Here is a 15,612-nt window from a genome sequence, read left to right on the forward strand (position 1 = left end):
CTGAGAGAGTTTGTCTCTTTTCAGAAAATTTTGGAGTGGTGATGTTTTATTCCCCTTTAAATAAATAAATAAATATTTTTATTTTTTGTTCCTTCTGTAGAATATGGACTGTGGTGCAAATACAAAATTTAGAAAAGATCTCAATAGTCTTGGTATTGAGCATGCTGTTTCACCCCAGGATTGAGTTTCTAAGTGAAATTTATCTTAAATATAGATCTTCAACAGTGTGCACCTAGTGTGGGGTGTTTTTGTGTTGTTTTTTGTTGTTTGAATGCAAGATAATAGGTTGCTTTCAAGGTATTTGACTTGGGTTGCTGAAATTGAAGGGCCAAACTTTTTAAAATAGCTGGGTACCAAATGACTTGTCTTCACCACCTATTTGGGGAACTGATATCACTTTTACCCTTGTGCAATTGTAAAGAAAAATTGATATATAACTAGCCTCATTTGAGCAAGGAAAAATATTTTTTTTTCATCTTCTTCTCACTGTCCTTACCTTCACTTGTTAACTGTTTTTTAATAACAGTAATTGGGAGTGAACATGCAGAATCTGTGCATTATAGTTCAGCTGTCAGAGGACTCATTTAACTTTTTATACTGAGAACTGGGACTGCTACTTGTTCACGTTCCTATTTCTTTGTCACTGGATTTTCCTCCTGTCGGCACCTGCCCTTTCTCCCCACCTCTAGTCTCCAAGGCTAAGGACAGAAGTTACATACAAACCAATAAAAGTGATCAGAAACTGGTTCAAATCTGTAATACAAGTTCAGTGCACATAAACCACTTTTAAAGTGGCCATAGCCATTTTAAGATAAACCTGAATGGCTGTAGTATCAGACTAAACTGATTTATGTTAAATTGGTTTCTTGAACTTCTGTCCCAGATCATCTCCAGATTCAAGTTAATTCACAATCTCCCAGCATCCCATTTAACGTGATCAAAGATGCACAGACTGCTTATTCTAAAGCAGTAAGCAATATAACTTTTAGCCAGATGATTACAGGTCTCTGTGCTTTGGCAGAAAGGAGAATGACTTTGAATTTTTTCTTTCTTCCAGCCTTTTTTTTCTTTCTTTTTTACAGGAAAATGCTGTTGCTAACTAAAGATTAATCAGTGTAAAATAACTGGAATAGAATCTGGAGCCATATAAGTAACAGAATTGGACTTAGATTGATCCCTGACCGACCAATGATAGAATTTTAAAGAAACAGGAGGATACATCCACAAGGATTTACTTCTCTTCTAACATGCATGTAGCTGCATGTTTAGGAGATGCATGCTCAAGTACAGAAGATGCATACTCAAATAGATGGAATCAAAACTCCTGCAAGAGGTGACTTATCTTTTTATTTAGATCAAGTAGATATTTGCAAATACCTAGTTGGTCTAATAGAAGATATCACCTCTTCCACAAGTTATGATTCCTTTTGCCTCTAGACCAGTACAGCTACAACCTGGATACCTGCTCAAGTAGACGGCACAGAATGGTTGTTTGGAAAGCTCGGTTGGCACTAACGGGATGAAGTTCAGCCCTGACAAATGCAAGATGCTACACCTCAGGAAAAACAATAAAAAATACAGACTAAATTAATGACACCTGGCTGGATGGCCATGGCAGCACTGTGGGGAAAGATCTGGGAGTCTTGGTAGATGACACACTTAGTATGAGTGCAGTGTGACAGCCACAAAAAAGTCGCACGTGGTTTTGGGATGCATCAATAGAAGCATTATGTATAAGACACAGGCGGTGATAGTGCCTCTCGGATGATAAAGGGCTTGGAAGGCAAATCACAGGAGCAGAGGTTGAAAGAGCTAAGCATGTTCAGCTTGTGGAAAAGGCACATAAGAGGTAACATGATAGCAGTCCTCAGATACCTGAAAGACTGCCATTAAAGAAAAGGGAAAATACCTTTTTTCTCTTGCTACGGAGTGTAAGGCCACTGGATGCAGGCCAGTGGCTTGAAGTTGCCCCAAAGTAGGTTTAGCTTGGATATCAGGACAAGCTTCTTCACTGTTAGAATAGTGAGGCAGTGAAATAGACTGCCTGGGTAAATTTGTGAACTCTCCATCATGAGGTGTTCAAGAAGAGGTTGGAGAGCAACTGGTCAGGGATGATGTAGGCATATTTATGCCTATGTTCTGCTATAGGTATTTCCTATGTTTCTAGAGCTTGCTGGTTGCCATATGGAACTGGGAGGGAATTCTTTCCCCTTCCCCCACCCCATCCACTTCCTGTGCTTCATATCGTCCTGGTTTTTTGTTTTTTAAGTCTTCCTTAGAAGCAATGGGTGTTGGATGCAGCCAAGGCTGGGGGTATTGACTGGGGTATACCGTTGTTCCTACTGGGACTTTAGCTTGGAGGTTCATGGTTAGAGGACCTTGACCCTCCACTTAGGGTCAGACCAATTGCCATATTTGGGGTCTGGAAGAAATTTATACCATGGTCAGATCTGTATGGACTGTGGGGATTTTTGCCTTCCTTCGTAATGGGAGCGTAGCCCATGTGGGGTCCTAGCAAGGATGGGATGGGAAACGGATATAAAGTCTTTATACTTCCCTATGCCTGTAGACTGGTCTCTGTAGGCAAAATGGGTCTTTAGGCAGTACAATCCCCCAGAGCAGCACCATTGCCCTACGTGGGGGTGGGAGCAGTGAAGTTTGAAATGTCTAGAGGACTGACCAGATACCAGGCAGGGAATGCTTTGTGTCCACATGTAACCTTGAATTGGTTCAAGGAGGACCAGGCTAAAACAGTACTTGATCTTTTTCCTAGTGTGCTTTTGGAACGTTCTAGGAAGGCCTAAACCAGTCTGAAGTGGCCTGTACGTCTAGACTCTTGAAGTTTAAAGTGCATTTAGAACTGTCTATGCACTGTGTGTCCGTACCCTTAAGAAGTACTTTTTTCCATGAAGAAAATACCTTGGAAAGTTATCCAACTCTGTTTCAAAAGAGCATGTTTTAAAATATATTTTCTTCTCTACAGTGGATTTTATAGTCAACTCTACTAACGCTTACGCTCATTTTGACTGTTATTCAAAAAAGGGCTTATCTCAGGAAAAAGTGTTGGATTTCCATTACATTTCCATAAAGATTATCTATTTTGGATGCTAGCTTTCATTTTTCTAAAATCCAATTTGTTATTCTTGCAGAAAACATTTGAGATTGTATTTAACATAGAGTAAATAATGATGTATTTGATAACAATATTGTGACTAATTTCTGGCCCTCCCCCTTCCCAAAATGGAAGTTTCTGTAGGAATTATTGGGATGAAGAGGGTTGGACATATACCAGATTTTTCCTGGGAGTGGGGGGGGGGGGGGAGTTGTTTTGTTTTTTTGCTGTTTCAACAAAAATCCAAAATTGTTTTTGTTTTCTTTTGCATGTGACCAAAATACCTTTCTCAAACAACCTCATTTTTTTACAAATAGTGTGTTATATGTGTTAATGTTCTTTAAAGGTGGTGCCATTAAAAATAGTAGCCAGATTGGATCTCTGATACTGTGACTTATTCTTCAGGTTATTATCGCACAGAAAGAGATAAGGGAACGCAGTATGAATTGTTCTATAAGAAGACAGATGGTATGGAGTATAGACATGTCACGCTGTTTCGACCGTTTGGACCCCTCATGAAAGTGAAGAGCGAGACAGTTGACATTTCCAGATCAGTCATTAACATTATTGTCCCTCTGGCTGGAAGGACTGAGGCATTTGCACAGTTTATGCAAAACTTTAGGTAGGTGGATTAGATCCTCTTGAGCTGTGTAGCTCTTCCTTGGCATCTTTTAAAGTAAATATTTGTTTTGATGGCCTTGTTTGCTCTGCTACAGCTCTGGTAGTGACAAGTGTCACAGAACGCTTGTAGTTCACCCTGCTGCAGTGGAGAAACAGTTCTTTTAAACAGAGCTGTTCTGTGATGCCCTAAACTCTGGTGGTATCTGAGATCCGAGGGCCTTGGTGCTCTGTGGCTTAATGATCTTAGTTGAGGGTCATTGAGGTTGATAAATTATAGCAGATTAAGCTGTTGTCACCTTACATAGAATAAAGTGCTGAGATGCAAGTAACAGTATTTGAATTGGAACAATGGAAAAAGGAACATTAATTGGTGTCAGTCTGAAAAATGTCATTAAAAAGATAAATAAATGGCAAAATAACAGCTTATAGGAAAATGAATGTACTGTAAACATAGCACAGTAACCTGTTGTGCTATTTGTGTTGAGTGGCAATAATGAATGATTTTTCTGAACTTTGATTAAAATCATGTCACAAGCTGCACATGATACTTCATTTGGATTAATGTAGAGCAGTTAAAGTCAAAATTGAATTATTTATAGGCAAATGATTTTCCTGCATATGTTAAAAGTGATCATGTCAAAATCCTGAATTAAGATATCCCTTTGGCAAATGTTGCAAAAAGATATCACCCTTTTGTGTTGTTTTTTGTTTTTAATAGGGATGTCTGCATTCATCAGGACAGGAGGGTTCACCTCACAGTGGTCTACTTTGGACAAGATGGACTATCTGAAGTGAAAAACATCTTAGATTCAGTAGCTAGGTAAGTTAGCAAGTCTCTCGGGAGGCTCTACACTTACGTGATCAATGAAACTAATCAAATGACTGGGTAAGGAAGAATTGTATTAGTTAGGATCATGGGAAAGTAGGGCTGGAAGGGACTTCATGAGGCTATCTAGTCCAGACCTCTGCCATAGGCAGAATTACCTGTAACCCAACCATCCCAGCTAAGTATCTCTCTCCTGCTCTTGAAAACCTCCAGCCATGGAGCCTACAACTTACCTAGGTAGTGTGTTCCAATGCTTAACCACCCTCATAGTTCCTAATCTCCAACCTCTGTTTCCTCTGCAGTAGCATGAAGCTCTTGATCCTAGTCCTGTCCCCTATGGTCACAGAGAAAAGCCCTTCTCAGTCCTCTCTCTAATTTGTTTCTGAGGTATATGAAGACTGTTACCTAATTCCCTTCCCTGATTTTTGTCTGCTCCAAAGTAAACACCCCTAGTTCTTTCAGCCATTCCTCATATGTCTTGCTTCCAAGGCCCCAAATCATTTTTGCCTCCAAGGCCCTGGACTCTTTCCAAGCTGTCTTGAAGTATGGGGCCCAAGACTAGAACACAGTACTCCAGGGTATGCTTCACCAGTGCTGGATATAGCAGAAGGATCATTTCCCTTCGTTTGCAGGAGATGCTTCTATTAATGCAACCCAGGAGGCTTTTGCTGTTCTTTGCAGCAAGAGCATATCGTTGGTTCATACTCAGTTTATGGTCCACGGTAACCCCCAGGTTCTACTTTGCAATACTGCAGCCTAACCACTCGTTCCCCAGTCTGTATTTCTGTGTGCAGTAATTCTATCCCGGGTGCAGGATTTCACACTTACTTTGCTGAATCTCATTTGATGAATTGCAGACCAGTCTAGCCAGGTTGGGTGTTGAACATAATCCAGCCCCTGGTACTGTCCCTTTTGCAGTGCACACTCAGGCCATCATCCTAGGTTAGCCTGAACAGTCCTGTCTGTGCTAAATCAGGCATGCAAGGTGGAGGAGGAACAGGGGGTTGATCCAGCCTGCAGACTGGCCCTGTGCCACTCATTCAGCCCACAGGCTGTATTTAATCCCAAACCTCCCAATTCAGAGAAAGGTAGTTGGCTATGTTAGTGTGCACTTAATTAGAAGGCAAGTTAGATACGCATCTTTTATAGTTAAACTATTAAAACAGGCAGAGCACAAGCAGAGGATAAGGAGGAGAGAGAAAATAGATTACAGGAAACAGGTGGGAGAATGGGGTAGGGCTAGGAGAGAAAAGCAAACTAGCAGTAAACCCATAGGAACAAAGGGGGTCACAAAAGTTAATCCAGGTAATGAAAAGAATCCAGAGTCCCTATTTTAAACCATATGTAACACCGTCCATTTTGTGGACAACTACTTGTTCTGCGTTCAGACTGGTGTGGGTTTAAAAAAATTTTTTTTGCCTGAGAACAGCAGTCCTGAGGTCAGCAATGGAGTGTGCAGGGAGATGGAAGTGTTCTGCCACAGGCTTCTTAGCCTTTCTTCAGATGATGTCAGACCTAATCCAGGTTATTCTGGATTTTAGCCCTACTCTCCAGAGCATCTGCAATCCAACTGACTAAATATCTTCCACAAATTTGATTCCATTGTCAAATCATTAATGAAGGTATTAAACAATACTGGACCCAGGACAGACCACTGAGGAACCTCACTTTGATGCCTCCTCCCAACTGGATCTTGAGCCACTGATGGCTACTCATTGAGCATGATAAGCCAACAGTTTTTTATATCCACCTTAAAGTATCATTTAGTCTGTATTTCCTTAGTTTATCGATGAGAATCTTGTGGGAGGCTTCCTAAAGTTGAGGAATATCACCTCCACTGCTCCTTCCCCACCCATAGAGCCTGTCCTTTTCTAGAAGGAAATCAAGTTGGTCAAGCATGATTTACTCTGATTAAACCCACATTGACTGTTTCTGATCACCTTGTTCTTCTTGAGATACTTCACAATAGATTCTTTGAGGAGCTCCTCCATAATCTTTCCAAGTATTGAGGTCAGATTTACTGGTCTGTAATTCTCCGGATCTTCCTCCTTCCCTTTTTTAGGTATGGGCACTATATTTGCCCTGTGGCAATCAACCGGAACCTCACCTGAGCTCCACAATTTCTCAAAGACGACAGCCAGTGGTTCTGAAATTTGCCTCAGCCAATTCCTTCAGTCCCATCTGCCACTGAAAACATCCACCTTATCTGAAGTAATCCCTAATCTGTTGCATTAATATAGGATGTTTGTCCCCTTCCTTATTTTAGCTGTAGTCATCATATAGTAGCTGAATCTTTTCACCTTGGGCTTCATGAAGAAGGCATTAAATACTTTCACCTTCTCTGTATCATCTGTGACTAGACTGTGTTCTGCGTTCAGCAAGGGACCCACTCTCTTTGGTCTTCTAGTTGGAGTCTGAGAGGAGATTATGCATTTTACCTTTCTTCGAGTTTACTTGTTGTGCATCTAATTCTTAAGGTCTCTGTCTCTTTGGATTATTATTTATACAGTCTTTGAAGGACTGCATAGCTCAGTTTACTGGAACTGGTTCATTAATGGGTTGGTATTGGAAAGTGTAGAAAGTGCATAGGTGTTTTGTGAAATAAATCCTGATTGCATTAACTGATACCAAGTGAAATTAAGGATATAGTTCAGGGTTCTCTAAGTGAGGCAGTGGTGATGGCTGCCTCCTTTGGAGTTGCTTTGATTTGGTGCTAGTGAGTAGGAAAGGCTGTCCACTTAGGCTAAAATGTAGCCATCCTGGGAGGCTATGGAATCTTCTGTCTTGACCTACAATACAGTGACTCGGTTCTCTACTGATCTAACATCTGTGGCATACTCTGATCTAATGATTTACTACTGACAGAGGGGTTGTGGGGCTTGGGACAAATCAGCCTGTGCGAGGCCCCTTTTAACACTGCAGAGGCCAGGGCTATGGCCGCTCTTCTTGGCACCACAGGGCCCCCCAAATCGCAGAGCCCAGGTTGGTCGCCCGGATTCACCTCCCCCAGGGACAGTCTTGGCTACTGAACAAATGTGTTGGGCATGCTGCAAGTAGGAAGCTGTTACTTTATGGTGGCATGAGTATGCAGCAGACCTTTAGCTCTGCCTGTCTTCCAGCCGACACAGATGGTGTGGTAAACTTCCCGGTGACCTGTTTTTGAAATTTAAGAACCTAAACTGATCATTGGATTCTGCGTTAAAGATACTACCCCATTGCTGAGGGATTCTTCCTTTAGTCCAGCCTTTTCCAGCTTCTCAGTGGTGGGGGAGGGTGGGGGTGTCATCCTCCCCAAATAGCACACACGGCACTCTCCCCTCTGCTGCATGCCTCGTGTAACCCAGTACCCCTCACTGCGCATGCAGCACAGGCAGGCTGGCTTCCCCCCATGTGTGCAGCTCCCTCCTCTGTACACAGTGCAAGCAGCCTGTTGTCCATCGCTGAGTGTGCAGTGCAAGTAACCCAGCCTTTTCCTGTGCTGTACGCTCAACACAAACACCCCAGCCCTGTTTTAGGCCAAGAAGGCTACTTGGAAGTGCCTTTGAATGTACTTTGAGAATTACAGTGGCACTGGCAAGCTGTAACATCATGGATTGTGTTAGGAAGGCTTAGATCTGTCTTTATAATTTCTAGCAGTATTATGACTTTTTGTTTGTTTCGTGTTAAATCGAGTGGTTTTGCCTAATTTTGAGGAGCATTAGGGAAACAGTACATAAAAATACATGATTAGCTTGACCATTTTAGTCTAATCTTTGGATAAGTATGGAATTATAGAAACTGCACTTTTTCTACACTATTTATACTTTTTGTCTGTCTCTGTCTTCCTACTCCACCCCTTTTAGAGAAACTGACTTTCACAATTACACGCTGGTCTCTTTGAATGAGGAATTTAATCGTGGACGGGGACTTGACATGGGGGCCAGAGCATGGGAGAAGGGAGAAGTGTTAATGTTCTTCTGCGATGTAGACATTTACTTCACAGCTGAGTTCCTTAACAGTTGCCGTTTGAATGCTGAGCCAGGTAAGTTTCTAAGTGAAACTGCAGAATTTTTCATTCTATTTGGGGCTCAAATGGATCTGCTAAGACCACAGATAAAATACAATTTGAGTGCAGTGGAGTAATGTCAATAGTGTATTTTTAAGAAGGCAAAATTACTCTTCAGACAGAAATGTAAACATTAATGCAGTATTAAGGTGGAGAAACTCAAAATGAAACTGGGAAGATGAACGAGCTAGAGGATAAACATTCACTGTGCTGATGCCTTTAATGTAACTAGTCTTCATTGACAGTCATAGCTAGATTTTAAAATACATATGAATGTTTAGACTGTGTATTGTATACTGTATACTCAGTTGACATATTTTTTTCAAGCTGGGAGTCCGGAAAACAAGCCAAGGTTTTGTGGGCATGGGTTTTTAATATCCATAACAAATTGGAGCATTTTTTCATGGGCTCAAAAGTAAAAAGTTATATCAGTGCTGAATCAAGCATGGGAAATATGTAGTTGGAAAATCATGAATTTGTCAGTTGTATAATTTTTTTTTTTACTGGAAGTTTTTTTTGTTTGTTTTTTTGTTTTGTCTTTTTTTTAACTTTTCTCACAGTATGTGCTCCACCAGTCTCTCAGTGCTTTTTATAATGACCTTCATGGTTCCTTCCCCTTTTCCAACCCTTGATTTTTTTTTGATTTTTTTTTAAGCGTGTATTTAATCCCCACAACATCCTTTTGGGATAAAAAAAAATATATATATAATCACTGTTTTATTGGTGAGGTAGAATATTAACTGATTTTTTTTCATTAAGACCACATACTAGTGTCAGGGTTAGAATTAAAACCTGAGATACATACTCGTATCCCTACGTTCAGTTCTCCAGGCCTTGATTTCAGGAGCTAGTGAAGCTTTTACATATTCTATAAACCCAGTATGTAAGCCAGTATGGTGTCACAAAAGGAATACTTGCTTTTTATTTTTACCTTTTTGATTATTTGAAATGTACTTTTAAACTCAAATACTTTTTTCTCAAATGGCAGTTGACAAAGAGTAGATACTTTTCCCCCAAAAAAGATGTGACAGACGAGCTCTTTTTTTTCAATTCACTTTATCATCACTTTTACACAATGATAATGGAGTGGGGGCCATTTAAGTACTTGGAAAGGTTTGGAGAGGTCACCCCAGGGGGGCATCTTGTCAACGTTCTCCATGATGCTAAAGCAGTGAAAGTGAGAGAGGCTGCCTTGATCTCTACCACAGTGCAGATGGCATTGCAAATTTGGCTTGGAGTAGAAGATGAAAAAGACTTCTTCCATTCTTGTGTGCCTGTGAAGGCATATCTGAGCCTTGATGCATATTATAGCATGCTGGTGCTCTTGAAAAAAAGGAAGGAATCTCATCCAAACGGCTTTGGTGAGACCAAGTGAACAGCAAGGCTGACCTCTCATTAACATTGCAATTGGACCTTATCTTAACTTGGTCTTGAATTGGACCTACAGGTTATACAAAGCTGAAAAGGTGATTTGTGACAGCTTAAGAGAAGCATTCTTTTACATGAAGGTTCTGGAGTCTGGGTACAAGCAGGCAATGTGGGTGGTCTCCCAGGTATGCATAAGCACCCCTTAGAAGTATCCGTCAGACTTCTGCAGCATGCTGTGCATGGACTGTGAAATGGCATTCTCTAGCTACTTCTCCTGTCTACCCTAAAGTAGGAGGGGTGCCTGGGTAACAAATCTATTCTCATTTTTTACAGGCAAGAAAGTTTTTTACCCTGTGGTGTTTAGCCTTTATAATCCAGCTATTGTCTATGCCAATCAAGATATGCCACCACCAGTGGAGCAGCAATTGGTAAGCGACCTGACTTTAAAGAAGCTTAGAACTCTGTGCTGCATATTAATACGCCAGTGATTTATGGGAGAATGTTATCATGTCCTAGACACTTACAAGATATATTGATGGAGATCTTAATTAAATAGACCTTTTCCCATATGGAAGAAACACTGACTTATAAGAGCTTTGATGATGGATCTTGACAGTACAAACTCAGTGTTTCTGGATTATTAGGTAACTTGTATCCAGTATTTAGTGAACTGTGAAACTAATCAAGAAAAGTTGGTAACTGTGGGCATTTATACTTCTCACACTGCAACTATGAGCATTTATACCTTTTCATACTGCAACGCGCCAGGGATCCAACGCGTCAGAGCAGACTTGATTGAGTCTGCTCTGCATGTGAGCTGATGCACACTGCACTGCATTGCATTCAGTTTATAGGCAGCGAAATACAGTCAGCATGCAGAAAATGGCAGTGGTGTGCTTTTGAACTTAGACACCTTCGATGTGTTTTAGTTCAAAAGCATGCTGCTGTCATTTTTCTCAGTGCTGATGGATTTCACCATTTATACAAATGTATGCGCCTCAGCATTGGGCAGTCTTTTAAAAGCACCCAGCACTGTGGTGCAAGCATGTGTACAAGTGCCTTATGGTTTTCAAGTCGGCATTCCAGCTTGCAGGCAGACCCGTACCATATCAGAGGACAGCTGCTGGCAGTCATCCTTGAGTAACATAAATTGGAATATCTCCCGTGGCAGTAAATGGGGTAAGGATTAAAATGAAGAGCAGTGCTTGCCCATCCTCAGTAGTGCAGATAAAACTGGTATCTACAACAGGCTGGTGCTTGCTGCTAAGTTAAACCTGGGGGCATGGTCTGGTCCACTCAGTTTGGGGGAGGCAGTGCATCAAGTTGTATGTTCACTACCCTTGATAGCACAAGCATTTGGGTTATGGGAGTCTTCTCTGCAGTGTTTTACCTCCTTCATGCAACATCATAGTAGTACAGTACTTTTCAAATGGAAATGCTGCCTCTCTAAAGCATTGTGCTATAAATAAAAATAACAGCCAATAACAACCAACACAAGACAACCATTCAAGAGGGAGAAGACTTTGGGACTACTGAAGATGGGTAGAAAGGGAAGGCTAGTGATGGGCAGGAGTTAGGACTCTGCTTTAAGAATAAGGTCCAGCATAGTTGAGTTGTCTGGTCTCTCTGCATGTAGAGATCTTGGATAATTGTGTTCATAAAAAAGGTTTTAAGAGAGAGGACATTGATTTAAAGGGGCATTTGTTTGGTGGATAATAAAGAGGAAAATGAAGAGCATTCAAAGTTGTTGGAAAGGAGACTTAAGGGTGAGAGAGGAGTGTGTGTGGCTTTCGGAAATCAAAGCTAAGACATGCCTTTTAATTTGAGGAGGAAGTTGTTGTTCAGCTTTGTACAGAAACACCAAATAGCATGAAAATGGGGAAAAGCAGAACTGGAGTTGGAACTGGAGAGGATGAGAAGCAGATTTGTCATGGGCAGAATAGATGGATGTAAGAACGGGACTGTTTGGTATGAAGAGAAAGGGGAGAGCAGTCCAAGTAAGAATTGAGATCAAGTAAGGAGCAGGTGTGTAGAACAAGATAGGCAAGATGAGAATGTGTAGTTTCTAATAATGGATTCGAGTGCCTTTGAATGTAACCCGTCTACACTGACGGCAATAGCTGGATTTTAAAATGCAGCTGATTTTTAGACTACACAGTTACATAAATCCCATACTTCGAAGGAGGCTGACAAGTAGTTAAAATGAAACAGGTGAATGTACAAAAACAAAATTGTTGAAATAGCATCAAGCTATTTGATCCCTAGGGAAATGTTTGTACGCTATGAGACCAAACCTGATATCCCTTTCCCTTTTGAGCTATTTGATATTATAGGAGAAAATAAAATAAGAAACTGCTAAAATATTTTAAAATTATAGGTGCACAAGAAGGATTCTGGCTTTTGGCGGGATTTCGGTTTTGGGATGACTTGTCAATATCGGACAGACTTTCTGACTGTTGGTAAGAATGAGTCGCTTAAACTTGCTTTTCATAGGTTCTGGTGAAGGGTTCTAAAGTTTTCTTCTTTACTTGACACTCGTAACCAGAGAAATAAGTTAATAATACTAATATTAACAGAGAAATAAGTTAATAATGGATTATGTTTAACAAGTATATTTACAGAAATAGTTGTTAAAAGAAATATCAAAAGTATTCAAGTGCTGAGAGCATTTATTGAATAACAAAATAAATCTTTTACTTTTTGACTGTCTATTTCAGCGTAATGGGGTGAATTAACCAAACATTTGAAACATGCACTGCATGTTAGTGGTGGAAGAGGGGAACATTCCTTCCATCCTTTGTTTTTAATATGTATTTTATTTGAAGTTTTTATGCAAGAATTAAAAATACATCAAGTTTGGAGATGTACTTTGGCACCCTCTTGTGGTATAATGTTAAAAATGAATGAAGTTTGACTGCTTTCGTTTTGAGCAGTCTTCCTTTGGGTCCAGTAATTGATGGTAGTAATTAATCAAAGTAATCTATCTGGCTGACACTACAATGCTTCATAATAATCTTAATGCAGAATTACTGCTTGTAGCAGTCCTGATGCCTTGTGCACATGGAGTGGTACCTGAAAACCCCATACTCCTTGGGGGTTTTACATTTTATATATTACGCTAAATTGATAATTTTTTTTACTATTTATGACTTTGGTCAGCCAAGGAGAATGCAACAAGCAGATATCTTTTTCAAGACCTGTTTCTTAAAATGGGGAGTGTTCATAAAGTTGGCTGTTCATGTGGTCCTGGGTTGCTTCATTTTCAAATGTGAAAATCCATATCAAACATCTTAGAATTAGAGATTATTGTTTTCACTACTCATTTCAGTAGCAGTCGCTCCCTAACATATGTTTCTGGTAGTGAATATTCCACATGAAAGGCTAGCTTCCACTGCTAAAGGATATGGCACATTTCACCACATTCATGGAATAATTAATCTGCTGCTGTTTTTAAATGACATTCCAGAGGGTGAACTTGAAAGAATAGTGATTTTTCAGCACAAATTTCTGATCATCTCTTTTGCATTTATTATAGGTGGGTTTGACTTGGAAGTAAAAGGCTGGGGTGGAGAGGATGTTCACCTTTACAGAAAGTACTTGCATGGTGACCTCATTGTAATCCGGACACCAGTCCCAGGCCTATTTCATCTCTGGCATGAGAAACATTGTGCAGATGAGCTGACTCCAGAGCAATACCGTATGTGTATCCAATCTAAAGCCATGAATGAAGCATCTCATTCGCACCTTGGAATGTTGGTCTTCAGGGAGGAGATAGAAACCCATCTCCGAAAACAGGCCTATAGGACTAACAGCGAAGCAGTAGGTTGAAAGGGATCCTTAATGCTGTATAAGACAGAAGACTTTAAATTGCAAGGAACCAGCATCATTCTACAGCCTTAATTCTGCTTAAAAATGCAGTGCCTCTCTTTCAGTGAAGAACGGTTAAAGTTTTTCTTTGTCTGGTATGCTGTTATCTACATACTTAACTAGTTCAGGCACCTAGTAAAGAACTTTTGAGAGTCAATAGTTCTACAGTATTACACTTACGGGGAAAAAATACAACAGCAGAATGTATGACTTAGCATTTTGGTACTTCTGATAAATTTTGTTTCTCACACTTGCGTTATTTTAAGGTAAGGAATACTTTAGGTAGACAGTGTTTTGTTTTGTCTGCTGAGTATTGGTACTCTTTGTATGGCTCATTGCACTGTAATACTAGGAAAGTACTGTATTTACATTCCAAGGAGAAATAAAACACAGATGTGACCATGAAACTCACCGGGGGGGAAAAACTGTATGCAAGAGCTTGGATAACATGTTAATCAGTTAACTCTCTGAATTCACAGCAATACTTTGGTAACTGAACTCACTGTATTAATGGCCATCAATGTAATTATGGAAGAATTTATTTTAAAAAAAAAAGGGAGGGGGGGAGTAAGGAAACCTCTTGAAGGCAGAATTCTAGAACAATTGGTATCATTTCACATTCCCGATGCAAAAGTGAGTTGGAGGCTTACTTTTTGTTCGTTTGGTTTTTAGCTCCAGGCCAAAATAATCTTCAGGTGTATTTCAAGATGCTCTTAAGATAAGCAGTATGAATACAAGCAGGTCACCTTCTTTCATGTTGCTTCATTGTAATATGATAAGATTTACCTTTTTTTTTAAAGGTACCTTTCATTTTTCAGATGAATGTTGCATTCCATTTGTTCAGTGGAGGTAACACTGTACAATCTCCACAAATTAAGAAATTTAGTTTAAAACTGTTCACTAACTCTGCTAATTGATATATATTTTGAAATTCAGTTTTAGTTTAAAAAAATCCTAAGGGAAATGAAATGAAAATCTGTGATTGCTGGAAGGCAGATATGCTGTGGAAAATAATACTGGACACTGATCCTTTTTACATGTACATAAAATTTGCCTTTATGTAACTTATTGTGGAGAACAGTGTACTGTATTGTGTTTTAAGCTGGGGAGAATGTTATGCAAGGTGTCTTGCAGTTGGTATTATCTTTATAATAAATTGAATAATTCTGCATTTTATAACTTTTTCAAGCTAGTGCATTGAAATATAAGTTGTTATAAAGCAAAGATGGATATTCTGGTATCACTTACGTCATAAAAACAAGCTAATTGACAGTCATGCTTATATCAGAAAGATAATTTGCAGCTAAGATTGTTCAAGTGTAGCTCCTACCAGGTCGGGTGAACCATCATACCTAGATTGAAGGCTTTTTACTTCTCTGTAGAAAGCCACCATTTAAACACCACATCATGACCTTCCCACCATACTTGTAACATTTCTACTGTTTTATATTTAACTAAGGGACCATACATTTAGGGCAGTGTGTGTGTTAAGGTGTGGAAAAGGTCAGGGTGCAAGCAGTCTTGGAAGAAGCAAGGTTTGAGCTGGGGAAGGCCAGGGAATGGTAAGAAGATCAGAATAGAGGATCTGTGTATGGTGACACTCCTGTCATTGTAGCTGAGCAAATCTCTCTGCCTTGCTTTGCATTCCACTGTGCTAAGGAACCAGCTGTCAAAAGTGCCAGTGTTAACTGCCTTGCCACATCTTGATCTAAGCCTGCATGGCAAAATTCATCTGAATTCTTATGGTACATCTATACAGATATATGCAAGGTT

At 40.0% G+C, this 15,612-nt stretch overlaps 1 protein-coding gene across 7 annotated transcripts in view; it reads left to right on the forward strand.

Moving 5' to 3' along the window:
- The window catches only part of CSGALNACT2 (chondroitin sulfate N-acetylgalactosaminyltransferase 2), a 70,553-nt gene extending 55,490 nt beyond the window's left edge, over positions 1-15,063 (forward strand). For all 7 annotated transcript variants that reach the window (XM_059729780.1, XM_059729783.1, XM_059729782.1 and 4 more), the window contains 6 exons: positions 3,518-3,734; positions 4,452-4,553; positions 8,402-8,580; positions 10,306-10,400; positions 12,350-12,431; positions 13,508-15,063. In XM_059729780.1, coding sequence (XP_059585763.1) covers positions 3,518-3,734; positions 4,452-4,553; positions 8,402-8,580; positions 10,306-10,400; positions 12,350-12,431; positions 13,508-13,800 — 968 coding nt within the window. In that variant the 3' untranslated portion in view covers positions 13,801-15,063. The remainder of the gene's footprint in view (positions 1-3,517; positions 3,735-4,451; positions 4,554-8,401; positions 8,581-10,305; positions 10,401-12,349; positions 12,432-13,507) is intronic.
- Positions 15,064-15,612: the final 549 nt, after the last annotated feature.

This window comes from Alligator mississippiensis, chromosome 6, assembly GCF_030867095.1.
Source record: "Alligator mississippiensis isolate rAllMis1 chromosome 6, rAllMis1, whole genome shotgun sequence".
In the NCBI taxonomy this organism is placed as follows: domain Eukaryota; kingdom Metazoa; phylum Chordata; order Crocodylia; family Alligatoridae; genus Alligator; species Alligator mississippiensis.